Source organism: Oncorhynchus tshawytscha, linkage group LG30 (assembly GCF_018296145.1).
Source record: "Oncorhynchus tshawytscha isolate Ot180627B linkage group LG30, Otsh_v2.0, whole genome shotgun sequence".
NCBI classification, from domain to species: Eukaryota; Metazoa; Chordata; class Actinopteri; order Salmoniformes; family Salmonidae; genus Oncorhynchus; species Oncorhynchus tshawytscha.
In genome coordinates, this window is record NC_056458.1 from 17,057,655 (window position 1) to 17,081,774 (window position 24,120).

A 24,120-nucleotide genomic window follows, 5' to 3' on the forward strand; every position below is an offset into this window, starting at 1 on the left:
ATGCTGTGTGGTCTCAACTCTGACTCAGTCTTCCCCGCTGCCTCCTAAGAGATGGTGACCTCTTTTAAACTCTCTCTCAGGCCAGGAATCTGCGCTACAGTATTTGCTGTGAGGGCTTGCCCAAAGCTGAGCAGTGCACCACCATGTTGAAGTCACACAAAGCTTCTGAACCCACTTTTAGAGAAAGGTCAAAATATCTCAAAGCTTAAGTCAGAGAGAAAAAACAACAAGAGCTACTGCAGAGAGAGACATTCCAATTCCCTGACCCAGATTTAAACAAAATTGAGTTTGTTGGCTGGCTTTCTTCTTGAGTTTAAAGCTTCACTTACAGTACTTCAATGCCTTCCCTGTTTCTGCTCAGATGCCTAGAGAACACCCATCTCTTAAACAAACAAAAATGGCCTTTCATCTTGGGCAAACCATGAACTGAACACAGCACATTAATCTCTTTCATAATGCAGAAAGACCACTGTTCAAATGGCCCCTGCATTATCCTGAAAGCTAGTGCCCCAAAATAGATGAAAGGCATTGGAGACAGGCGGTCAGAGACAAGTGAGCAGAGGACTGTGCCATTTTAAGTCATAGGGTCAGGGTCAAATTAGATGTGACAGACTGTGAGTCTCCTTAGGAGATGTTTAGAATTCATAAAGTAAATAATATTTGGTTGAGCTGCTACCGGGCGTCTGACAGAGCTTGGCCCCATGTGCCATGTTGCTGTTTTTCTGTTGAGGCAGAGGCACAAAGGCTTTGCTGACTCCTACATTATTTTCCCCAGGCTATGCCTCCCTACTGTTTTGTATTCTATTAAAGTTTCTGCTATTTCTCCTGCAAACAGCTGAGACTAGTGCAGTCAGCTAGAGACAGAGACACAGAGAGAGAGAGAGAGAGAGAGAGAGAGAGAGAGAGAGAGAGAGAGAGAAAGTTTGAGAGAGAGTGATAGTGAAAGAATGTGAGAGAGAGATAGTGAAAGATTGGGAGAGAGATAGCGAAAGATTATAAGAGAGAGATAGCGAAAGATTGGCAGAGAGACAGATAGTGAAAGATTGAGAGAGAGATCGTAAAAGATTGGTAGAGAGAGATAGTGAAAGATTGGGAGAGAGAGATCGTAAAAGATTGGGAGAGAGAGAGATAGTGAAAGATTGGGAGTGTGAGATAGTGAAAGATTGGGGGAGCGAGATAGTGAAAGATTGAGAGAGAGAGAGAGAGAGTGTGAAAGATTGGGGGAGCGAGATAGTGAAAGAATGAGAGAGAGAGAGAGAGAGAGAGGAGGGAAAGATTGAGAGAGAGAGAGAGAGAGAGGGAAAGATTGGGGGAGCGAGATAGTGAAAGAATGAGAGAGAGAGAGAGAGAGGGAAAGATTGGGGGAGCGAGATAGTGAAAATGAATGAGAGAGAGAGAGAGAGAGTGAAAGAGAGAGAGAGAGAGAGAGGGAAAGAGAGAGAGAGAGAGAGAGAGAGGGAAAGATTGGGGGAGTAAGAGAAAAAAAACATATCCCGGCCATTATAAGGCTCCTGGGCTCCTCTCTTACTATTGTTTAGAATGGATGTGTGTACATTTCTCCCCTAATGTCAGGTTTTCACATACTACGCTACTGTAGCAGAGAAGGCACTGGAGGATACAAATGCAAGTGAATTATTCTGTTTGGGATACAAAAGTTGTATAACAAAAGGGTTTAAATGCTAACACCTTGTAAATATTTACATACCTAGGATAATACTGAAATAAGTCACATTACATGTCGATGTTAGAGGTATGCACATTGTTACGACCTGGCTCATAGTTCCTAACAACAAAGGGAGACCACGCATGACTTACATCTAAAAACGAATACATTTATTATACTAAATAATAATAAATACAAAAATGTAACAAGCTGTGGATGTCTGTAGGATCAGTAGCGTATGCAGTGTGTGGATGAGTGGAGAGGGTGTTGTATGGTGAAACAGACAAAAAAACTAGAGTCAGGGAAGAGGAAGAGAGAGAGTGTTGGCTGATGTGGCCATCCTTTATAGCCTGCAGGCCAAGCGTACATTTGAAGGTCTGTGACTGTGCTGGTTTTCCTTTTTCTCTGCACCTGCCTGCATCATGTTTAGCGATTTCTGTATTTTCCCCAGCAGCAGTAGGGGCAGTCGCTACACCAACCAGGCAGGCAGCAGAGAAAGGAGAAATGTCCATTGCTGAAATACTGATTTCTGCAGTCAGAGCCTGTACTGTAGAGTAGAACTGTCCAAGGTTTTGAAATATTATCAGCTTAGAACAGAGAGCAGTGGAAAGCAGGAGAAAGATCTGAGAATGGACCTGAAGCACTCAAGGCTGCTGCATTGGGAGAAGTGTTAGGAGCTGTTTCAGCCCAGTGCTGAAATACTAGCTGCTCAAAGAAAGATGAGTACACACCAGTCTGAAATCCTGAGGTTTGTGATGGTGGGATGTAGGATCCAATGCAGATCGCAGACCAAACCAGACTGATGTGTTGAGTAACATACTCTAATGTGCTCCCTGGAAAATAATGGGAATGTAGACTAGGTGTGCACATTATGGAGGACTCTAACATATCAGGTGGAAAACAAGCTGTTGTTATAGCAACACTATGGACTCTTGTGATTTCATATTTGACACTGAATTATATTCAAATATACATTTTTGCTGTTGATTCTCTAACTCAATGTCCTTTGTTTGTCACTCTGAAAACCGCATGATAACTGCTCCTCATTTGTTTTTGTGCTTTATGATTGAGAACATTTTTTTTTAATTAACAATTTCATGATTATGATCTTGTCTCATGCCTGCGACTCTCCAACTGGCTCGAGAGTGGCGAAGGTCGAGTCATGCATCCTCCAAAACATGACCCGCCAAACCTCACTTCTTAACACCCGCTCGCTTAACCCAGAAGACAGCTGCACGAATGTTTAGGAGGAAACACCGTTCAACTGATGACTGAAATCAGCCTGCAGGTGCCCGGCCCGCCACAAGGAGTCGCTAGAGCGCGATGAGCCAAGTAAAGCCCCCCCCAGCCCAACCCACCCCTAACCCGGACGAGGCTGGGCGAATTATGGGCAGCCCTAATGGACTCCCGGCCACGGCCGGTTGTAACACAGCCTGGGATCAAACCCCAGGTTGCAGTGACACCGCCTTAGACCGCTGCACCACTCGGGAGGCACATTTGACATTTTAGTCATTTAGCAGACGCTCTTATCCAGAGCAACTTACAGTAGTGAGTAACTCCAAAATGCATCAAGAGTGCAAATTACTCAGCCTAAAAGTACAGAAATCAATGTGTCATTCTTATAAATACCAGGACTCATTCCTTAGTTAAAAAAGCTCCCCTTCTCCCTCCTCTAACCTGCATGCTCCTGATACTGTATTTCCTTTGAAAAATGTCATTAGCAAGATTAAAAATGAAGCCATAACACATTCTATATTCATAATTAAGGCATTTCAATTCGGAAAATGCAACCGCAGGGGTTGGAACTGGCTCAGGGAAGCGGTTCAGTGGACAGGGCCGCGTTTCCCAGAGCCCTCGTAGTGTTAAGATCATCATAAGAACCTTCTTACCATGCATCTTTAGTAGCCGAGGTGTTTCCCAAAGACTTCGTTAGTAAGATAGCTCTTAAAAACCTTTGAACCTCTATGAGTGATCCAGACCACTCATACAGCAGCCAAAGTGCAACGTTAGATACTTTGTTGCCCTTTTTCACAGAAGATCTCTGCTAAATGTTTAGACTATCTGTCTAACTGTGTCTGCTGATAACTTCATAAAAAAGTTGACTACAAATACAAAATTGCCAACGTATTTGCAATTGTTACAAACAAGTTCAAGGATAAAATGATGCTTCAAATGAAACCTGAGATGACCACATTAGAAGATACATAGGCTACATTGGCTTAAAGTTGAAGTCAGAAGTGTACATACACTTAGATTGGAGTCATTAACACTCCACAAATTTCTTGTTAACAAACTATAGTTTTGGCAAGTCAGTTAGGACATCTACTTTGCGCATGACACAAGTCATTTTTCCAACAATTGTTTACAGACAGATTATTTCACTTATAATTCACTGTATCACAATAGTACGCAAGTATAAACACCATGGGACCACACAGCCGTCATACCGCTCAGGAAGGAGACGTACTTTGGTGCGAAAAGTGCAAGTCAATCCCAGAACAACAGCAAAGGACCTTGTGAAGATGCTGAAGGAAACAGATACAAAAGTATCTATATCCACAGTAAAACGAGTCCTACATCGACATAACCTGAAAGGCCGCTCAGCAAGGAAAAAACCACTGCTCCAAAACCGGCATAAAAAAGCCAAACTACGGTTTGTAACTGCACATGGGGACAAAGATCGTACTTTTTGGAGAGATGTCCTCTGGTCTGATGAAACAAAAATTGAACTGTTTGGCCATAATGACCATTGTTATGTTTGGAGGAAAAAGGGGGAGGCTTGAAAGCCGAAGAACACCATCCCAACCATGAAGCACGGGGGTGGCAGCATCATGTTGTGGGGGTGCTTTGCTGCAGGAGGGACTGGTGCACTTCACAAAATAGATGGCATCTTGAGGAATGAAAATTATGTGGATATATTGAAGCAACATCTCAAGACATCAGACCAAGTTAAAGCTTGGTTGCAAACGGATCTTCCAAATTGTCAATGAAATTGCTTAAGGTCAACAAAGTCAAGGTATTGGAGTGGCCATCACAAGCCCTGACCTCAATCCTATAGAAAATTTGTGGGCAGAACTGAAAAAGCCTACAAACCTGACTCAGTTACACCAGCTCTGTCAGGAGGAATGGGCCAAAATTCACCCAACTTATTGTGGGAAGCTTGTGGAAGGCTACCCGAAACGTTTGACCCAAACAATTTAAAGGCAATGCTACCAAATACTAATTGAGTGTATGTAAACTTCTGACCCACTGGGAATGTGATGAAAAAAATAAAAGCTGAAATAAATCATTCTCTCTACTATTATTCTGACATTTCACATTCTTAAAATAAATTGGTGATCCTAACTGACCTAAGACAGGGAATTTTTATCAGGATTAAATGTCAGGAATTGTGAAAAACTGAGTTTAAATGTATTTGCCTAAGGTGTATGTAAACATCCAACTTCAACTGTTTATCATTAATCATATTGAAATCAGGCTACTATTTGTAATTTCTGGCTCAATGTGTTTCATGATGTGTGACAACATGTGACAACAATGATGTGCCCAATCTGTGATTCAGTGCATTATTATTGAGTAAACATAAAATGCCGCCTCAATAGCCTATATACAGCCATAGGTGGTAATATCTCTCTAGGAGCTGATCCATTGTCAGTACTGTTGAATAATTATATTATAAGGTAAGATTTGGATAGAGAAAGCTGATCTGAGAGCAGCGCTGCTTTTCTTTAGACCCCATTAGTATCAACACATGGTCTAATGACACGGTTTCTCTATACGTGCTTGTTTGGAAAACACTCTTAAAAAGTTGCCTTGTATATAATGATGCATCTTGTAAGAATCATCATAATGTGAGAGCGCATTCGGAAAGTATTGAGACGCCTTGACTTCTTTCACATTTTGTTACGTTAAATCCTTATTCTAAAATGTATACAATACATTTCTTTACTCATCAATCAACACACAATACCCCATAATGAGAGACCTGAAAATAGCTGTGCAGCGATGCTCCCCATCCAACCTGGATCTGCAGAGAAGAATGGGAGAACCTCCCCAAATACTGTACATATGTGCCAAGCTTGTAGCGTCATACCCAAGAAGACTCGAGGTTGTAATCGCTGCCAAAGGTTCTTCAACACAGGACTGCGGAAAGGGTCTGAATACTTATGTAAATATGATATTTAAGTTTTTTTTGCACAAATGTATAAAAACCTGTTTTGCTTTGTCATTATGGGGTATTGTGTGTAGATTGATGAGGGGAAACAACAATTTTATTAATTTTAGAATAAGGCTGTGTCATAACAAATTGTGGAAAAATTCAAGGGGTCTGAAATTCCAGAATGCACTGTACATCGCAATTGAGAAACGAGGCCCAAAACCATAACTGGAAAAGAATGTCATTTTTGAGGAACAGCAACAGAACCAAGAACTAAAGTGATCTCTACTGTTCTGGAACATAATTGTTATTTTAAAAGCATGGGAACCAGTTTACTTCTTTGGGACTGGGGGGCAGTATAGAGTAGCTTGGATAATAAGGTGCCCAGAGTAAACTGCCTGCTACTCAGGCCCAAAAGCTAAAATATGCAAATAATTAGTAGATTTGGATAGAAAACACTCTGATGTTTCTAAAACGGTTTGAATGATGTCTGTGAGTCTAACAGAACTTATATGGCAGGCAAAACCGTGAGAAAAAATCCAACCAGGAAGTGGGAAATCTGAGGTTTGTAGTTTTTCAAGTCATTGCCTATCGAATATACAGTGTCTATGGGGTCATATTGCACTTCCTAAGGCTTACACTAGATGTCAACAGTCTTTAGAACCTTGTTTGAGGCTTCTACTCTGAAGGGAGAGAGAATGAGAGCTGTTTCAACCAGAGGTCTGGCAGAGTGCCATGAGCTCAGTCTCGCTCACGCCCGTGAGAGTTAGCTGCGTTCCATTGCATTTCTAAAGACAAAGGAATTCTCTGGTTGAAACATTATTGAATATTTATGATAAAAACATCCTAAAGATTGATTATATACATCGATTGACATGTTTCTACGAACTGTAATGTAACTTTTCGTCTGAACTTTTACCTGGGCTTGCCCGCGCCTCGTGAGTTTGGATTTGTGAACTAAAAAGAAGGTATTTGGACATAAATTATGGACTTTATCGAACAAAACAAACAGTTATTATGGAACTGGGATTTCTGAACATAAAACACCAATTTCAAATGAGGTTTTTGGACATAAAGATTAACTTTATCAAACAAAACACACATTTATTGTGTAACATGGAGTCCTGGGAGTGCCATCTAATGAAGATCATCAAAGGTTAGTGATTAATTTAATCGCTATTTCTGACTTTTGTGAGGGCTCTCCTTGGCTGGAAAATGGCTTTATGGTTTTCTGTGACTTGGTGCTGACCTAACATAATCGTTTGGTGTGCTTTCGCCATAAAGCCTATTTGAAATCGGGCACTGTGGCTGGATTTAAAAGAAATCTGTCTTTAAAATGGTGTAAAATACTTGTATGTTGAGGAATTTTAATTATGGGATTTCTGTTGTTTTGAATTTGGTGCCATGCAATTTCACTGGCTGTTGGCGAGGTGGAACGCTACCGTCCCACATATCCCAGAGAGGTTTAGTACATTTTTTTAACGTTTCTGACATTTTCCCAGTCCCACAGTAAAACGGCAACAAAGCACCTATGGAAAGCCCTCACTCTGTCATGTAGAAACTTCTTCCAGTGTCTGTCTGCCAGCTGAAAATCTTTGCCAGTGTTTGTAGGTGTTTAGGCTAGCTGCCCTCCGAAGCATAGCCTACTGTACTGACATTACACACCAGGCCTTTACTAGCGTGATTCAGAAGATAGGGAGAGAGATTTTTGCTAATTAGAGAATAATGGATTTATTAACTACAAAAAGATAAGTGTTTTTAAGTCTGTTGTTGCTCTGCACACACAAGCTTGTTGGCTAGCTCTGGTCCAGCGTAAAGCCAACTGTGGCATTTTCAAAGGCATTCAAAGTTCCTGTATAGAAGCTGCTCTTCTGCAGGTATAATTATGTGGGCCTAATTCAAATAATGCATGTCATAACATGATGTACAGCACATTGCCATCCATAGCTTATGCCTGCCTATACAATAACCCCACTGTCACCATGGGGCACTCTGTTCACAATGTTGACATCAGCATCTGCCCGGGTACAGTTGAAACCGGGATTCATCCGTGAATGTTTTATTTATTTTATTTAACCTTTATTTAACTAGGCAAGTCGGTTAAGAACAAATTCTTATTTACAATGATAGCCTATCCCGGCCAAACCCTAACTCGGACGACGCTGGGCCAATTGTGAGCCGCCCTATGGGACTTCCAATCACGGCCGATTGTGATACAGCCTGGAATCGAACCAGGGTCTGTAGTGACACCTCTAACACTGAGATGCAGTGCCTTAGATTGCTGCACCATTCGTGAAGAGCACACTTCTCCAGCGTGCCTGTGGCCATCAAAGGTGAGCATTTTCCAACAATCGATTATGACACCAAACTGCAGTCAGGTCAAGATCCTGGTGAGGACAACGAGCACACAGATATGCTTCCCTGAGACGGTTTCTGACAGTTTGTGCAGAAATTCTTTGGTTGTGCAAACCCACAGTGTCATCGGCCGGATGTGGAGGTCCTGGGCTGGCGTGGATTACTATTACATACATAGTATGCGGTTGTGCGGCCGGTTGGACGTACTGCCAAATTCTCTTATGGTAGAGAAAATAACATTTAATTCTCTAGCAACAGCTCTGATGGACATTCCTGCAGTCAGCATGCCAATTGCACGCTCCCTCAAAACACGAGACATCTGCACATTTTGGAGTTGTCACACCCTGATCTGTTTCACCTGTCCTTGTGCTTGTCTCCGTCCAGGTGTCACCCATCTTCCCCATTATCCCCTGGGTATTTATACCTGTGTTTTGTCTGTCTGTGCCAGTTCGTCTTGTTTTGTTAAGTCAACCAGCGTGTTACTCTGTGCTCCTGCTTTTTCCACTTCTCTGTGTTTTGCTAGTCCTCCTGGTTTTTGACCCTTGCCTCCCTTGACTCTGAACCTGCCTGCCCTGACCTCAAGCCTGCCTGCCACTCTGTACCTCCTGGACTCTGACCTTGTTATGATCTTTTGCCTGTCCATGACCATTCTCTTGCCTGCCCCTTGGATACAAATAAATATCAGAGACTCGAACCATCTGCGTCCCGTGTCTGCATCTGGTCTTGTTCTGTGCCCTTATAAGTGTGGCCTTTTATTGTCCCCAGCACAAGGTGCACCCGGGTAATGATTAGGCTGTTTGATCAGCTTCTTGATATGACATTCCTGTCAGGTGGATGGATTATCTTGGCAAAGGAGAAATGCTCACTAACGGATGTAAACAAATTTGTGCATGACATTTGAGAGAAATAAGCTTTTTGTGTGTATGGAACATTTCTGGGATCTTTTATTTCAGCTCATGAAAGATGGGAACAAGACTCCATATATTTCGATTCCAACCCCTATGCAACAGTATGTTTTGGCACAATATCGTAGCCTACTATCATGCTATTCCATGTGGTCAGCAGCACGGCACAATCACAATATTTTCCTTCCATTCCACTACATGCTTGAATGGGCCTGGACACATGGTGACCATTTAGGGCCTCTGGCGGAGTGGGCAGGCTTGGTTTTGTTCAGGGGGAGAGCAGGGGCACTCAGGGAGAACAGATGCCCCAGCTGTAGAGTCACCATCTGCTGTGAATGCACAATGCTCTATGAGTCAGCGCTTTTCACCAATGAGGTCATCCCACAGTCCATGCACACAGAGAGAGCCTTACAAAAACACAAACAACAAGACCAGGCTCACCTTTTACAAATGAAAAGCCCACCCACCCATACAGTACAATACACCACCTCGTTTTTACCTTCATCTCATACTCTGACTGAGAACTCTGACTGAGCGTGCAATTTTTAAAACACACTGTACAGTACCTCCATAAAGCTTCAGTTGATCTAAAGCTAGACCTGTATCATCTATCTCTAGAGTAGATATAGTTGGGCATTCAAAAAGGATTTGTTTACCGTCACAGAATCGTCCAAGGACACAGAGCTCTAAATTGGACCGACCCAATGTTCTCCATGTTTCGTGTCAGGTTGGGCCCCCCTGAGAGAGACACACAGGTCCTATAGAGAATAAGGACTTGACTTGGAGAAGTTGAGAGCCAGTTGAAATCTTGAAGTTTCAAGGAAGAGCTAACAAGAGTGGGAGAGAGGGACCACACAGACAGACGGAAGGCAGAGCCAGTGATGGGGAAGAAGAGATAAACAGCGTTTAGCCACAGCAGGCTGCCTGTGCTCATTGATTTGTACAGCGAGGCCCGGGCTGGAAGTGAAGATGGAGTAGAGAGATCAATGAGATGGAGAGGACAGGAGCGCCTGGTTTGTGCCGCTCTCTCTTTCTCTTTCTGTTTCTCTCTGTCTGTCTCTCTAGCTCTCTCACACTGTGTTAATGAGCCTGTGCCTGACTGCTGAACGCAGCCATTTAGCACTGTGCAATTAATCAGACTTTTCCCTGCAGAGAGGAAGCCAATGAGACTTCCAGCAGGGGAGCACTGTGATTTTACTCCCATACATGCAATTTCCACCTCAAACCCTACCTTCCCCTACTGTCAGGGTTAACATGGGGACCAGAGAAAAGCTGTAATTTTGCCTGTACTATTGTAGTCTTTGGTTAAGATGATTTCTTAAGATTATTCCAAAGCAAGGCAACAAAAAGTTTACTACAAAGACCTATATCCTACAAGAAATAGGTCAGTCAGTAAATATTACGGTATTTACACAGTATTTACACAGTATGTTAGTCACATAAAATGACAAATAAAAAGTAGACCCTCTCACAGCAGTGTGTGTCTGTTTGTGGACATTATATGAAAAATGTTTTTGATTTCTCATGTAAAAAATGTATCCGCTTTAGGGCATATTCAACAATATATTATTCAAAACACAAACACTAACCGGGTTCTAGCTCTTGAGTCAAAGGCACAAATCAATTCCATTCAAACACACTACTTTATTGATAATTTTTCTTCAAGGACTTGAGGTGCAGGGTATACAAACTAAACCCCATTTCTGTAAACAAGAACTAGTGGTGAAGGACTCAAAACACTCTTCAAGGTCTCAATAGCAAAATCAATGGGATTTAGATTCAACACAACAATGGATACGGAATTTTCTAGGCATTTCCAGCATGATGGTGAGGTGGAATCAATGAGGTTAAAAGAGGAGAATATGACTGCCGGTGTGAGAGACACTCACCAAGAGGCCAAATCACATTTGAAATGGAATGCTCCATGGACATGGAAGGCGGGGTCAGAACCTCTGGGTGTTTATTTTCCTCCACACTCAGTCTCACAATCCCAGTGAAAATGTAGGCGGGAGATTGCTATTTTATTGTACCTTGCCATAGTAACAAATCGTCCTATTATTACCCAGTGTCTCAGAGCCTAAGCAGAGCTTACAGCCATGATGGGGTTAACCTCACTGGGATCCAGGAGAGTGGATTTGCATCCTTCACTATTACCATTTTCATGCCTTTTGTTGTTATTTCAAGCTTGAGAGGGGAAGGGACTAGACTCACTAGAGTTATGTATATGTTTCTTCCTTTGATTTCTTGGTTCCTTTTGTTTGGGTGTCTCTGTTCGGGTGTGTTTGATGGCTTTGTCATCAGTGATGGAGAAATCATCCCACTGGAATTTGAGAGCCTCCCCAACTTCAAAAAGCTTCCTCTTGTTTTTGTAACAGGAAGTCCATATCAATGTTACCCAATAGTAAAGTGCCATTTAAAATGGCATTTTTAAAAGGTGGAATTTAGATGAGTGGTGATCACTGTAGAGCCTAAACACTATGTTCTGATCCACGTGGGGAACAGAACAGCGAAGGGTTGGTAAGAACAGGAGGAGCAGGAGGGCTCTCTAGCCTTTCTTGCCTCAGAGCAAACACAAGCTGTGTGTAAGGCATACACAGCACAGCATGTGGGGTAAGAATCCAAACGACAGTGGCTCAAGTGCCAATGTTGCTGTCAGCCAAAGGCCCATTGGACCGAAAATCCATTTCCTATGACACAAACACTGCAGCGACTTGATGGGGCTCTCCACTCCTGTCATCCGTTTGGCGGGTTGGAGTTATGTTTTTTCTTTACTGCTTCTTTGTCATGCTGTGGAAATGGGGCGTGTGTTACAGATGGTAGCGATCTAGCCCAGACACAGCAGGTGGAAGGGCCTCCATAAGTCAAGTAAAGCTGTTAAGGGGCGAATCAGGAGGTAGATGGAGGAAGGTTGATTGTGCCCGAGAGAGACAATAAACCCTGTAATCACCTTTCCTCCACCATAGCAGCCAACCAATTATCAGCTGGTACGGCCTGCCGCAGATACACAGACACTAAGAAACACTACCCGTGTTTATGTTTCTGACAGGCAAACCCCAATTTCAAACGAATTGGCACTTTTTTAATATGGTTTAGGAAGGGATAGAACATCTGGAACACCATGAAGAAAGGCTGTTAGCTACTACCATCTCAGTTAGGGTTGTGTGCTGTGGTGGTGAAGAGGGGGATTTTCTTTAAACTACCGCTTTGAAATAAACCTTTTAAATTATTTGAGAAAATATGTTAGAAGAGAGCAATCTTTTTTTTTCTAGTTGAACGTTGAACAAAATGGTTTGATGAGAACCAATCCTGTCAATGTGGGTGATGGATAAAGTACCCACCATGCTGGAGTTAATGCAAGCCAGCAAGGAAACCTGTTGAACGCACTATAAAAGCTGGCTCAATGTAGGCTTAAAAGCACTTTGGATGCACTCTATATAAACCAGTAAACGATCCCAATACAATAATAGCCCTCCCCATCGCTATAAATCTAAAGTGGTATAGAATATGGTCTATTCTTTGAGAAAATACCTTATGTTTTGATAAAACTCAATGGTATTGGTGTTAGGAACCTCCCATGTGTCACAGAGGATAAAGACAACAACTAAGATCTCCTATAGCCAGAGGAAGAAATGGAAAATGTTTTACACTTTAGTTGTACACTATAGTGAATGGTAAATAGTGGTTAGAGCGTTGGGCCAGTAACCGAAAGGTTGCTGGATTGAATCCCAGAGCTGACAAGATAAAAATCTGTTGTTCAGCCCCTGAACAAGGCAGTTAACCCACTGTTCCCTGGGCGCTAAAGACGTGGATGTCGATTAAGACAGCTCCCCGACCCTCTCTGTTTTAGAGGGGTTGGGTTAAATGCGGAAGACACATTTCAGTTGAAGGCATTCAGTTGTACAACTGACTAGGTATCCCCCCCTTTCCCCTAAATGATACACAGGAGAGAAATGCTGTGTAATTGTTATACTCAGCCTTTTCTCCTACCACCAGTATCTAATTACAGCAACAACATGGTACTGTAAACAGAATACCTGTTCCTGTACAGTATGTCTCTCTCTCTACAGCCAGCTTTACAGTACAGTAGCCTGGTCCAGTACAGTATGTCTCTCTCTCTACAGCCAGCTTTACAGTACAGTAGCCTGGTCCAGTACAGTATGTCTCTCTCTACAGCCAGCTTTACAGTACAGTAGCCTGGTCCAGTACAGTATGTCTCTCTCTCTACAGCCAGCTTTACAGTACAGTAGCCTGGTCCAGTACAGTATGTCTCTCTCTCTACAGCCAGCTTTACAGTACAGTAGCCTGGTCCAGTACAGTATGTCTCTCTCTACAGCCAGCTTTACAGTACAGTAGCCTGGTCCAGTACAGTATGTCTCTCTCTACAGCCAGCTTTACAGTACAGTAGCCTGGTCCAGTACAGTATGTCTCTCTCTACAGCCAGCTTTACAGTACAGTAGCCTGGTCCAGTACAGTATGTCTCTCTCTACAGCCAGCTTTACAGTACAGTAGCCTGGTCCAGTACAGTATGTCTCTCTCTACAGCCAGCTTTACAGTACAGTAGCCTGGTCCAGTACAGTATGTCTCTCTCTACAGCCAGCTTTACAGTACAGTAGCCTGGTCCAGTACAGTATGTCTCTCTCTCTACAGCCAGCTTTACAGTACAGTAGCCTGGTCCAGTACAGTATGTCTCACTCTACAGCCAGCTTTACAGTACAGTAGCCTGGTCCAGTACAGTATGTCTCTCTCTACAGCCAGCTTTACAGTACAGTAGCCTGGTCCAGTACAGTATGTCTCTCTCTACAGCCAGCTTTACAGTACAGTAGCCTGGTCCAGTACAGTATGTCTCTCTCTCTACAGCCAGCTTTACAGTACAGTAGCCTGGTCCAGTACAGTATGTCTCTCTCTCTACAGCCAGCTTTACAGTACAGTAGCCTGGTCCAGTACAGTATGTCTCTACAGCCAGCTTTACAGTACAGTAGCCTAGTCCAGTACAGTATGTCTCTCTCTCTACAGCCAGCTTTACAGTACAGTAGCCTGGTCCAGTACAGTATGTCTCTCTCTACAGCCAGCTTTACAGTACAGTAGCCTGGTCCAGTACAGTATGTCTCTCTCTACAGCCAGCTTTACAGTACAGTAGCCTGGTCCAGTACAGTATGTCTCTCTCTCTACAGCCAGCTTTACAGTACAGTAGCCTGGTCCAGTACAGTATGTCTCTCTCTACAGCCAGCTTTACAGTACAGTAGCCTAGTCCAGTACAGTATGTCTCTCTCTACAGCCAGCTTTACAGTACAGTAGCCTGGTCCAGTACAGTATGTCTCTCTCTACAGCCAGCTTTACAGTACAGTAACCTGGTCCAGTACAGTATGTCTCTCTCTACAGCCAGCTTTACAGTACAGTAGCCTGGTCCAGTACAGTATGTCTCTCTCTACAGCCAGCTTAACAGTACAGTAGCCTGGTCCAGGACCAGGAATATCCCACCCTGACAGATTGGAGTGTCATTAGTGTTCTGTCTTAAGGCTGAACTCTCCAGATGTCGACCTTCACAGAGCAGGATGGAGACCTCTGCTAGCTCCCTCCATCAGCCTGTGGCTGCTGCTGGGGTACAGTGGAGAGGGAAAGGGAGGGGGGGGGGCATGAAGGACGTGTAAAAGTCACATTGTGTTGTGGCTCCTTTATATAATCCAATTACAGTCTAAATTATATTCAGAGGATTAGAGGCGGGTAGCGTATTGACTCTGAGGGAGCTCCTACAGCACAGCAACAGTCACACAGACAGGAACGTCACCTGCCTTGGACTCATTTACTGAAGCAGCCAGGGGCCTGTTTAATGTGGAAGCCAAGGAAAAGCCTCCAGACACTAAAGCACTTTAGGCATCATTACAGGCCCAGATTTAAAGCTTTTAGATCACTCTTAAAATGAGGACTGGGGATCAGAGGATTTCCACACTGAGGGGAAATAATTATATACTTCATGGCTTAATGTGAGGTGACATGGGTGGAGGAGAGAGGAGCTATGGCTTTACCAGAGAGCCTCTTTGTACAGTATAGTACAGTATCTCATGTGTGTTGCCAATGCCATGAAGTCTGTCAGACTGTTAGCCACGCTGTTTCTTACCCCTCTCGGTGTCATAGAGGTAGACAAACTTCTCCCACTTGTAGTGGGCCAGCAGGCTGAGGACAGCTCCCCGTAGAGGAGGCCTCATCTGGATGACAAACTGCACGTCGGCATCGGCGGGGAAGCTGGGTGTGATGAAGGAGGTGTGCAGAGCCCCACAGAACGAGGTCAGCGTGTTCATGGACTTCTGGTCGTAGAAGCCGAAGATGGCGTACACTCCTCTGGAGAACTGGGAGCAGACTGGACAAACAGACAGACAAACAGACAGAACAGTCAGTTCTGGGTCGGAACATAGTCAACCTAGAAAGACAAACAGTCTGTTTGAGTAAGTTCAGGTGAGGGCCAGAACTCAGAACACAGTCAACCAAACAGGTTGGTTAGGATTAGGACACAGTCAATCAAGCCTCCAGGCAGAGCACAAGCAGACAAATGAAGTAATCTCTTCCCACATTCAGACATCCAGGTGAGGGTCAGAACACAGTCAACTACACACATAGTCCAATAAGGCCATTTCTCTCCCTGCAGTCATAGAACATAACACACAGCCTGACATTTATTTATTCATTTATTGACTGAGAACACATTCTCATTTACAGCCATGACCTGGGGAAATAGTTACAGGGGAGTAGAGTGGGGATGAATGAGCCAATAAGAAGCTGGGGATGATTAGGTGGCCATGATGCTATGTGGGTTGGAAATTTAGCCAGGACACCGGGGTTAACACCCCTACTCTTAGGATAAGTGCCATGGGATTTTTAGTGACCAGAGTCAGGACACCTGTTTAACGTCCCATCCGAAAGAAGGCCCTCTACACAGGGTATTGTCCCCAATCACTGCCCTGGGGCATGGGGATATATTTTGGGGGGACCAGAGGAAAGAGTGCCTCCTCCAACATGATCAGATCTCAAAATAATAGCTACCAAGCAGAGAGAGAGAGAGAGAATGGATGAATCAGAATATTGTAGGATGTAGATGTGATGGTGGAGTAATAGAGAATTCAAGGGAGTTCATGTGTAGAAGATGAACTATTACTTGTAAGGTTGTGAAGAAGCATTAATCTATATAAATAGGAAAATAAATGGTGACTATTTGAATAAATGACAGCCGTGTGGGATGTGGCAGTGCTCTCTGCCTCTCTGTGCCCTTCACTTCTCCTTGGACTCAATGTATCTGCTTGGTTAATCAACTAGAACTAATGGGGGAAATCAGTGCACTGGCCACTGCTCTTAATGGACAAATACCTCCTACCACCATGCAGGACGCAAGCAGGCGTTGTTGCAGCATAAGGCTGTGCTCGCTGGTCGCTGCAGTATAAATTGATTTATAAGAAGCTGCTATATAGGGCCATCTGTGGGGCTGATGAAAATGAGCTCTGGCTATAAACACTATGTACAATGCACCGTGTACTTGGTCTAACAAGGTGTAGATATTAGATTTTTTACACAACAAATAGGTGAACAAACCTCTCTTGTGAATGTACAAAAGTTTTTAAACAAGCTCCTATGTCCCTCCTTATCTCTGTCTCCTATAAATGTTTGTTTTAAGTGGAGTGGACATTTGTGAACCCTGAATAACAACTCCACTGTCCCACACCATCTGGCTGATTCCTCAAGCTCTTTGCCCTCCGGGGACTGTGCTCCTCCTCTCCCCTCTTCACCTGACTGACTTCTTTATTAGAAAATGAAAATGTTGCTGAAAGTGTTCGTTTTTTTATCACAGGGTGGTCTGCTCTTGTTTTCAGCATGCAAAATTAGAAAACGAAAGAAATAACCATTGAAAAGGAATGCAGTACTAGAGCTTATCGAATAAATAGGGGCCTAACCCTCCAATAAATCTCTTGGAAGCCTTGAAACACCACAGCATTGTTGCTGCATGAAACTAGAAAGACTGACCTTTGGAGTGGATTGGTAAAAAGAGAACAGTCTGGAGACACACCTGACTCATTTCGCGCTTCTGTGATCTTCCAGTATTATTTTCAAGTTCAATGCTGCATGTTACACAACACTGGTTTAAAGGCATCTCATCATCTTTCCTCCATCAAGCCAACCATTCACTACACATTTCTCTACCCATCTATCATGCTTCAATTCAACCACTTATCCATCCATCAATGAATCATCCCTCCCTTCATCCATCCGTTCATGGCCTTCCCCTTTGGTCTGTGCACACATCAGATGGATGTGTGTTTGTTCTGGGGCCAGGGGCAACACCAGCATAATGACTCTACTACAGCAGGTGTATGTCTGTGTGAAGGTAAAGCATTCCATCTGCTTGGAATAACTAGTGACAGATGAGGCTGAAACTACTGCACGTGGCAGGAATTGACATGAGGCTCTGTTGTGGCATTGTTTCATAGTCTAATCATATAATGTTTTTCTGCAGGCTTGAAGTACCTTTTTTAATTCAATGTGTTCTCCTCCCTCTGCCTTCGAAGAGGCTTAAGAGATAGGCATATAAGAAAATGTCAGAGTAGATTCCCATGCACTGCTAGTCCTCATATACAGTATCACAGCCTCTCTTAAAGCCAGCCCATGGCCTAAACAATAACAACCACACACTCCTTAGCTTACAAACCTGACATACCACAGACCTGATATATTGACTAATACACACATGCAACTGAGACACATTTATTTTTAAAGACAACCAATTCCAAGTCTATGGATTTTGACTCAAGACAAAGACTGTTTTCTCCACTACATACCAAGGGAGCCAGGCTCTGGTGATAAAAAAAAATGGAATCCCTTCCAAGCCCTGGTTTTCAATGCACGGAAAATATTGGATTTGTAATTTTCCACAGCAAAGGGGAGGCTTTAACTCATGCTATCAATACATACTGTAGCATGGAACAGCCACATCATAATAATGCAGTGCTAGCATGTTTGCTGCACAAAACGATAATAGCTCCTGTTTCATCAAGGTTAAATATAGCCCCAATTCTCCTTCTGCCCTAATGAGATCATACATCTGGCTCCGGGAGTGGACTAACTGCTGGTATAACAGCATCATCTGGGCTCCGGGAGTGGACTAACCTCTGGTATAACAGCATCATCTGGGCTCCGGGAGTGGACTAACCTCTGGTATAACAGCATCATCTGGGCTCCGGGAGTGGACTAACCTCTGGTATAACAGCATCATCTGGGCTCCGGGAGTGGACTAGCTGCTGGTATAACAGCATCATCTTGGATCCGGGAGTAGACTAACCTCTGGTATAACAGCATCATCTGGGCTCCGGGAGTGGACTAGCTGCTGGTATAACAGCATCATCTGGGCTCCGGGAGTGGACTAGCTGCTGGTATAACAGCATCATCTGGGCTCCGGGAGTGGACTAGCTGCTGGTATAACAGCATCATCTGGGCTCCGGGAGTAGACTAACCTCTGGTATAACAGCATCATCTGGGCTCCGGGAGTGGACTAGCTGCTGGTATAACAGCATCATCTGGGCTCCGGGAGTGGACTAACCTCTGGTATAACAGCATCATCTGGGCTCCGGGAGTGGACTAGCTGCTGGTATAACAGCATCATCTTGGATCCGGGAGTAGACTAACCTCTGGTATAACAGCATCATCTGGGCTCCGGGAGTGGACTAGCTGCTGGTATAACAGCATCATCTGGGATCCGGGAGTGGACTAACCTCTGGTATAACAGCATCATCTGGGCTCGGGAGTGGACTAGCTGCTGGTATAACAGCATCATCTGGGCTCCGGGAGTGGACTAACCTCTGGTATAACAGCATCATCTGGGCTCCGGGAGTGGACTAGCTGCTGGTATAACAGCATCATCTGGGATCCGGGAGTAGACAAACCTCTGGTATAACAGCATCATCTGGGCTCGGGAGTGGACTAGCTGCTGGTTTAACAGCATCATCTGGGCTCAGAGTGGACTAGCTGCTGGTATAACAGCATCATCTGGGCTCCGGGAGTGGACTAACCTCTGGTATAACAGCATCATCTGGGCTCCGGGAGTGGACTAGCTGCTGGTTTAACAGCATCATCTGGGCTCGGGAGTGGACTAGCTGCTTGTATAACAGCATCCCTGTGATCATGGCCTGGTCTGGCAATGGGGATGCACAACACTTTCTTTATTACAGGAGTGAATCAAAGCCCCTGGTAACAGGCCCTGTTCTACTGTTCTAGGGTAATTCACAGCTCTGTTCTATATGCTCACTAGCCTGGTTGCCATCTCTGTTCAGCTATTACATTCCACTCCTTGCCACTCCTGTCATTAGACAAAAAGACTGGCCTTTCAGCAGTATTCAAATATGACTATTCTATCATTAATAAGCTCAAGGAGATGGGAGGATTTGATCCTGATTCGATAACCCTCAATTCAACGTCTATTCCACGTTGGTTCAATGTAATTTCATTGAAATGTGCCCAGTGGGAGCTATCATCCAATCACAATTTTATACAAATTAGACTGACAGGAAAACTTTCTAACTTAATTCATACATTTGATTGGAAACATTCTAACATTGGGCATTTTTGAATACATTTGATTGTAAAAACGTGGGGAGTACAGAAAATTCCCCTTTATTGCATTTTTACCACCAGCCACTGTGAGCACAACATTGTCAACGCTGTAGCCTATTTTATATCCATCAAGCAAGAGCAAGGCAAGGTGCCTCTTTCCTCGAATATATAAAAAAAATTATTGATCAAGTGACCTATCTATATTGCTACTTCTGGGACACGAATTGGGCTAGGATATTGGTTCAAGAGCTATAAGGGACTGAACGTCATGTGTAATAAGGGTTACATGGAGAAAATAGGATAATTTCATCTGAAATGAAAATGAATGGCCCTCTCTTCAGCCAAATATATTTTACTTAAACCCTCCCTGAACGCTTGAAAGAAAACAAGTGACCCTGCCCTATACCCCAAATAATAATTCAAACAAAGTGGATAGCACAGAACACCGTTTACCCTCATTTCATGGCCAGACCAGAGCCTTAGATATGCAGTTTTAGAAACTCTTCTTCGTCCTGTCAGCATTACATGGCACAGGGCTGTGGACCAGAAGGTTGTGCAGATTCACAGACCACCACGGACAAGAGTAGGGGTGGAAAGATCTCCTTTACAGTCAAAGCATTGCATGAATCTATCATCGTATTTACAGGTCCGACAAAAAAAAAAAGCCTTTTAGAAATATTTAAGGCAATTCTACTTATTTTTTACATACTAACAGAATCTTTTTTTAATAGCACACATATTACCGGAATTACAGGCTAAGAATGGAAAGGGAGATAGGCCTGTGTTCATAGTACCATATTTGTCCAATGACAAATAAGTGTATCTTGTTTGCAATTAAACTGTCCCTGTTTTGAAAAAATTAAATCTGAGACGAATCTGAGCATGGTACTTTTAAAAGTTAGGCCTACCTTCCATCCCAGACAGAAGGCCTACCTTCCATCCCAGACAGAAGGCCAACCTTCCATCCCAGACAGTAGACCTACCTTCCATCCCAGACAGTAGGCCTACCTTCCATCCCAGACAGTAGGCCTACCTTCCATCCCAGACAGTAGGCCTACCTTCCATCCCAGACAGTAGGCCTACCTTCCATCCCAGACAGAAGGCCAACCTTCCATCCCAGACAGTAGGCCTACCTTCCATCCCAGACAGTAGGCCTACCTCCCATCCCAGACAGTAGGCCTACCTTCCATCCCAGACAGTAGGCCTACCTCCCATCCCAGACAGTAGGCCTACCTCCCATCCCAGACAGTAGGCCTACCTCCCATCCCAGACAGTAGGCCTACCTCCCATCCCAGACAGTAGGCCTACCTCCCATCCCAGACAATAGGCCTACCTCCCATCCCAGACAGTAGGCCTACCTTCCATCCCAGACAGTAGGCCTACCTTCCATCCCAGAGAGTAGGCCTACGAATGCAGAGAAATGAAAGCTTTAACTGCTGGCTACTCTTCTTCCATGGCTTAACCCAACAAGAGAAGGTCACACAGAAGTGTTTCCCTAAAAGCTGTCTGAGTTTAAACATATTCTATTGTACGGAAAAGCTTGAAAAGAATTTGATTACTTCCCAAGCAAAGTATTTTTTTTGTCTCCTGGCTAAAGAAAGTCGTAGCTCAGCCTCAATGTCAAAGAAACAAAACAATGATATCCCCATATGCATCGGAGTCTTTTCTGGGTATTTTACAGCTTGTTTCTAGCATAAAGTATCGCGGACCAAAGCACTGTCATAGATCACTTTATATAATCGGATATTTTTTATTTTCTTCAAAATCTTGAGCTAACAATGGGTAGGCCTGTGCCTTTTGCCATTTTCTTAAATTCCCTCTCATACCCCCTCAATTCGAGTTCTGGTTTTAACTTAACAGCCCTTCACTGACACGGAGGTGGGCAATTTAAAGAGAGCATGGTGGGTGGAGGAATTGGCCAACTAATCTATGTACAAGTGCCTTCAGAAGGTATTCATACCCTTCGACTTATTCCACATTGTGTTGTGTTACGGCCTGAATTCAAAATGGATTAGGTAGATGTTTCCCTATCTACACACAATACCTCATAATGACAAAGTGAAAACATGTTTTGATAAATGTTTGTAAATGTATTGAAAATTAAATGAATACATATCTAATTTACATAGGTATTCACACCCCTGAGTGAAATCACCTTTGGCAGTGATTACAGCTTTGAGTCTTTCTGGGTAATATTTTGCCAGTGCTTAGCTCCATTTCATTCTTATTCTGAAAATCTCCCAGTCCTAACAATTACAAGCATACCCATAACAGTTGAGTAATTTAGCAGACACTCTTATCCATACTTACAGTAGTGAGTGCATACATTTTCATACTTTTCTTTTTTTCATACTGGTCCCCATGGGAATCAAACCCACAATTCTGGTGTTGTAAACACCATGCTCTACCAACTGAGATACACAGGAACACATGATGCAGTCACCATTATGCTTGACAATATGCAAACTGGTACTCAGTAATGCGTTGTATTAGATTTACCCCAAACATAACACTTTATATTCAGGACAAAAGGTTAATGGCATAAAAAAAAAATTTGTTGCCATTTTACTGTCTTTTTGAAAACAGAATGCATGTTTTGGAATATTTTTTATTCTGTACAGGCTTCCTTCTTTTCACTCTGTCAATTAGGCTAATATTGTGGAGTAACTACAATTTTGTTGATCCATCCCCAGTTGACCTCATGGTGAAATGTCCTTCCTCTCCGGCAACTGAGTTAGGAAGGACGCCTGTATGTTTGTAGTGACTGGGTGTATTGATACACCATCCAAAGTGTAATTAATAACTTCACTATGCTCAAAGGGATATTCAATGTCTGCTTTTTTTATTTTTACCCATCTACCAATAGTGCCCTTCTTTGCGAACCATTGGAAAACACCCCTGGTCTTCGTGGTTAACTCTGTGTTTTGAAGTTCACCTTATAGATAATTGTATGTGTGGGGTACAGAGATGATGTAGTCATTCAAAAATCATGTTTAAACACTATTATTGCACACAGAGTCCATGCAACTTATTATGGGACTTGTTAAGCACATTTTTATTCCTGAAATTATTTAGGCTTGCCATAACAAAGGGGTTGAATACTTATTGACTCAAGCCATTTCAGCATTTAATCTTTTATTAATTTGTAAAAACTTTATTTGGAAAAACATAGTAACATTTTGACATGATGGGGTATTGTGTGTAGGCCAATGACAAACAAAAACCCATGTAGGCTTTATGTGGAAAAAGTCAAGAGGTGTGAATACTTTTTGAAGGCACTGTACATAGCAGCCTAAAGCCTAATTTCGTCTGTCAAACAGGTAAGCCTACCTTGTATTTCTTACATAGGAAGAAATAGGCTCCAACACAAACTCCTCTTGTTGTAAGCAAAGTCTAAATAAAATGAAAACGGTTCAAATGAATTATGCCTACTCGAATTTGCCTACTTTCAGCACTATGAGCTGTCCATTTCCGTTTGATTGTACCGCGGCTGCTGCTTCAAATTTCAATATCACAATGTAAATTACCAGAATCGACACACAATACCCCATAATGACAAAGCAAAAATAGTATTCTATACATTTGTGCAAATCTATTATAAGTCAAAAACTGAAATATCACATTTACAACGATTATGTAAATGTATATCCATCCTTAAGAGGAATAGAGAGAGGACGGAAGAGACAGAAAGGCCAGTGGAGATGCCAGCGGACGCGGAGATGCATGAATTACGCAAGGGAACAGTGAAGACAGAGATGTGTAAATTAAAAGTTAATTCATAGGCTGGGATATTAATCTTCCATTCGTATGCTAGCCTATATATTAGCCCCAGTCTACTACAGTGAATTCAGGCGACCAACACCTGTGCTATGGTATGACAAAAACAATATTTTTTTCAGACGCATGTTTTCTGCTAATGAATTGAAGTTCAACACAGTACAGCCAAATGTGTCAGCTTAATTAAATGCGCAATAAAAATGTATAGTGCTTAGGCATATTTAATGATACACTGGCTGTAGACAACAGATCGCAAGGCAGGCAATCCCAGATTCCCCACAGAATTCCTTTTTGGAAATGTCAAGTTCACTTTCTCATCCATAAACGCATATTAAGTGCACTGCCCAGAAGCCCACACCAGCAGGATGGGGGGCCTTTTCATTAGGAGGAAAGTGTACTGTGGATCGCAAGAATAATTTCCACAATTTAAATATTATGCCTATGGGGACACCTATTCATTTGGCAGCAAAGCACGAGTGATCAGTGTAGCCTTGTATAGTTTAGACATGATGTTGAAATATCTTCACTCCTATAATAAAAAACAGCATGCTTCCGTCATAGACTCAATTGAATTAAAGAAATTACAGGGGGCAGTTTGGAAAAACGAATGTCCATCAGAAAGTATCCTAAAGTAGCCTGTCTGGACTCCATCTTAATAAGAGAGGAGGGACTAATAT

The 24,120-nt window shown here is 43.1% G+C and overlaps 1 protein-coding gene across 8 annotated transcripts in view; it reads right to left on the reverse strand.

Moving 5' to 3' along the window:
• LOC112228661 (glutamate receptor 3) overlaps positions 1–24,120 on the reverse strand; it is a 105,173-nt gene that overhangs the window by 56,536 nt on the left and 24,517 nt on the right. For all 8 annotated transcript variants that reach the window (XM_042309746.1, XM_042309747.1, XM_024394179.2 and 5 more), the window contains exon 3: positions 15,195–15,434. In XM_042309746.1, the coding sequence (XP_042165680.1) occupies positions 15,195–15,434 (240 nt within the window). The remainder of the gene's footprint in view (positions 1–15,194; positions 15,435–24,120) is intronic.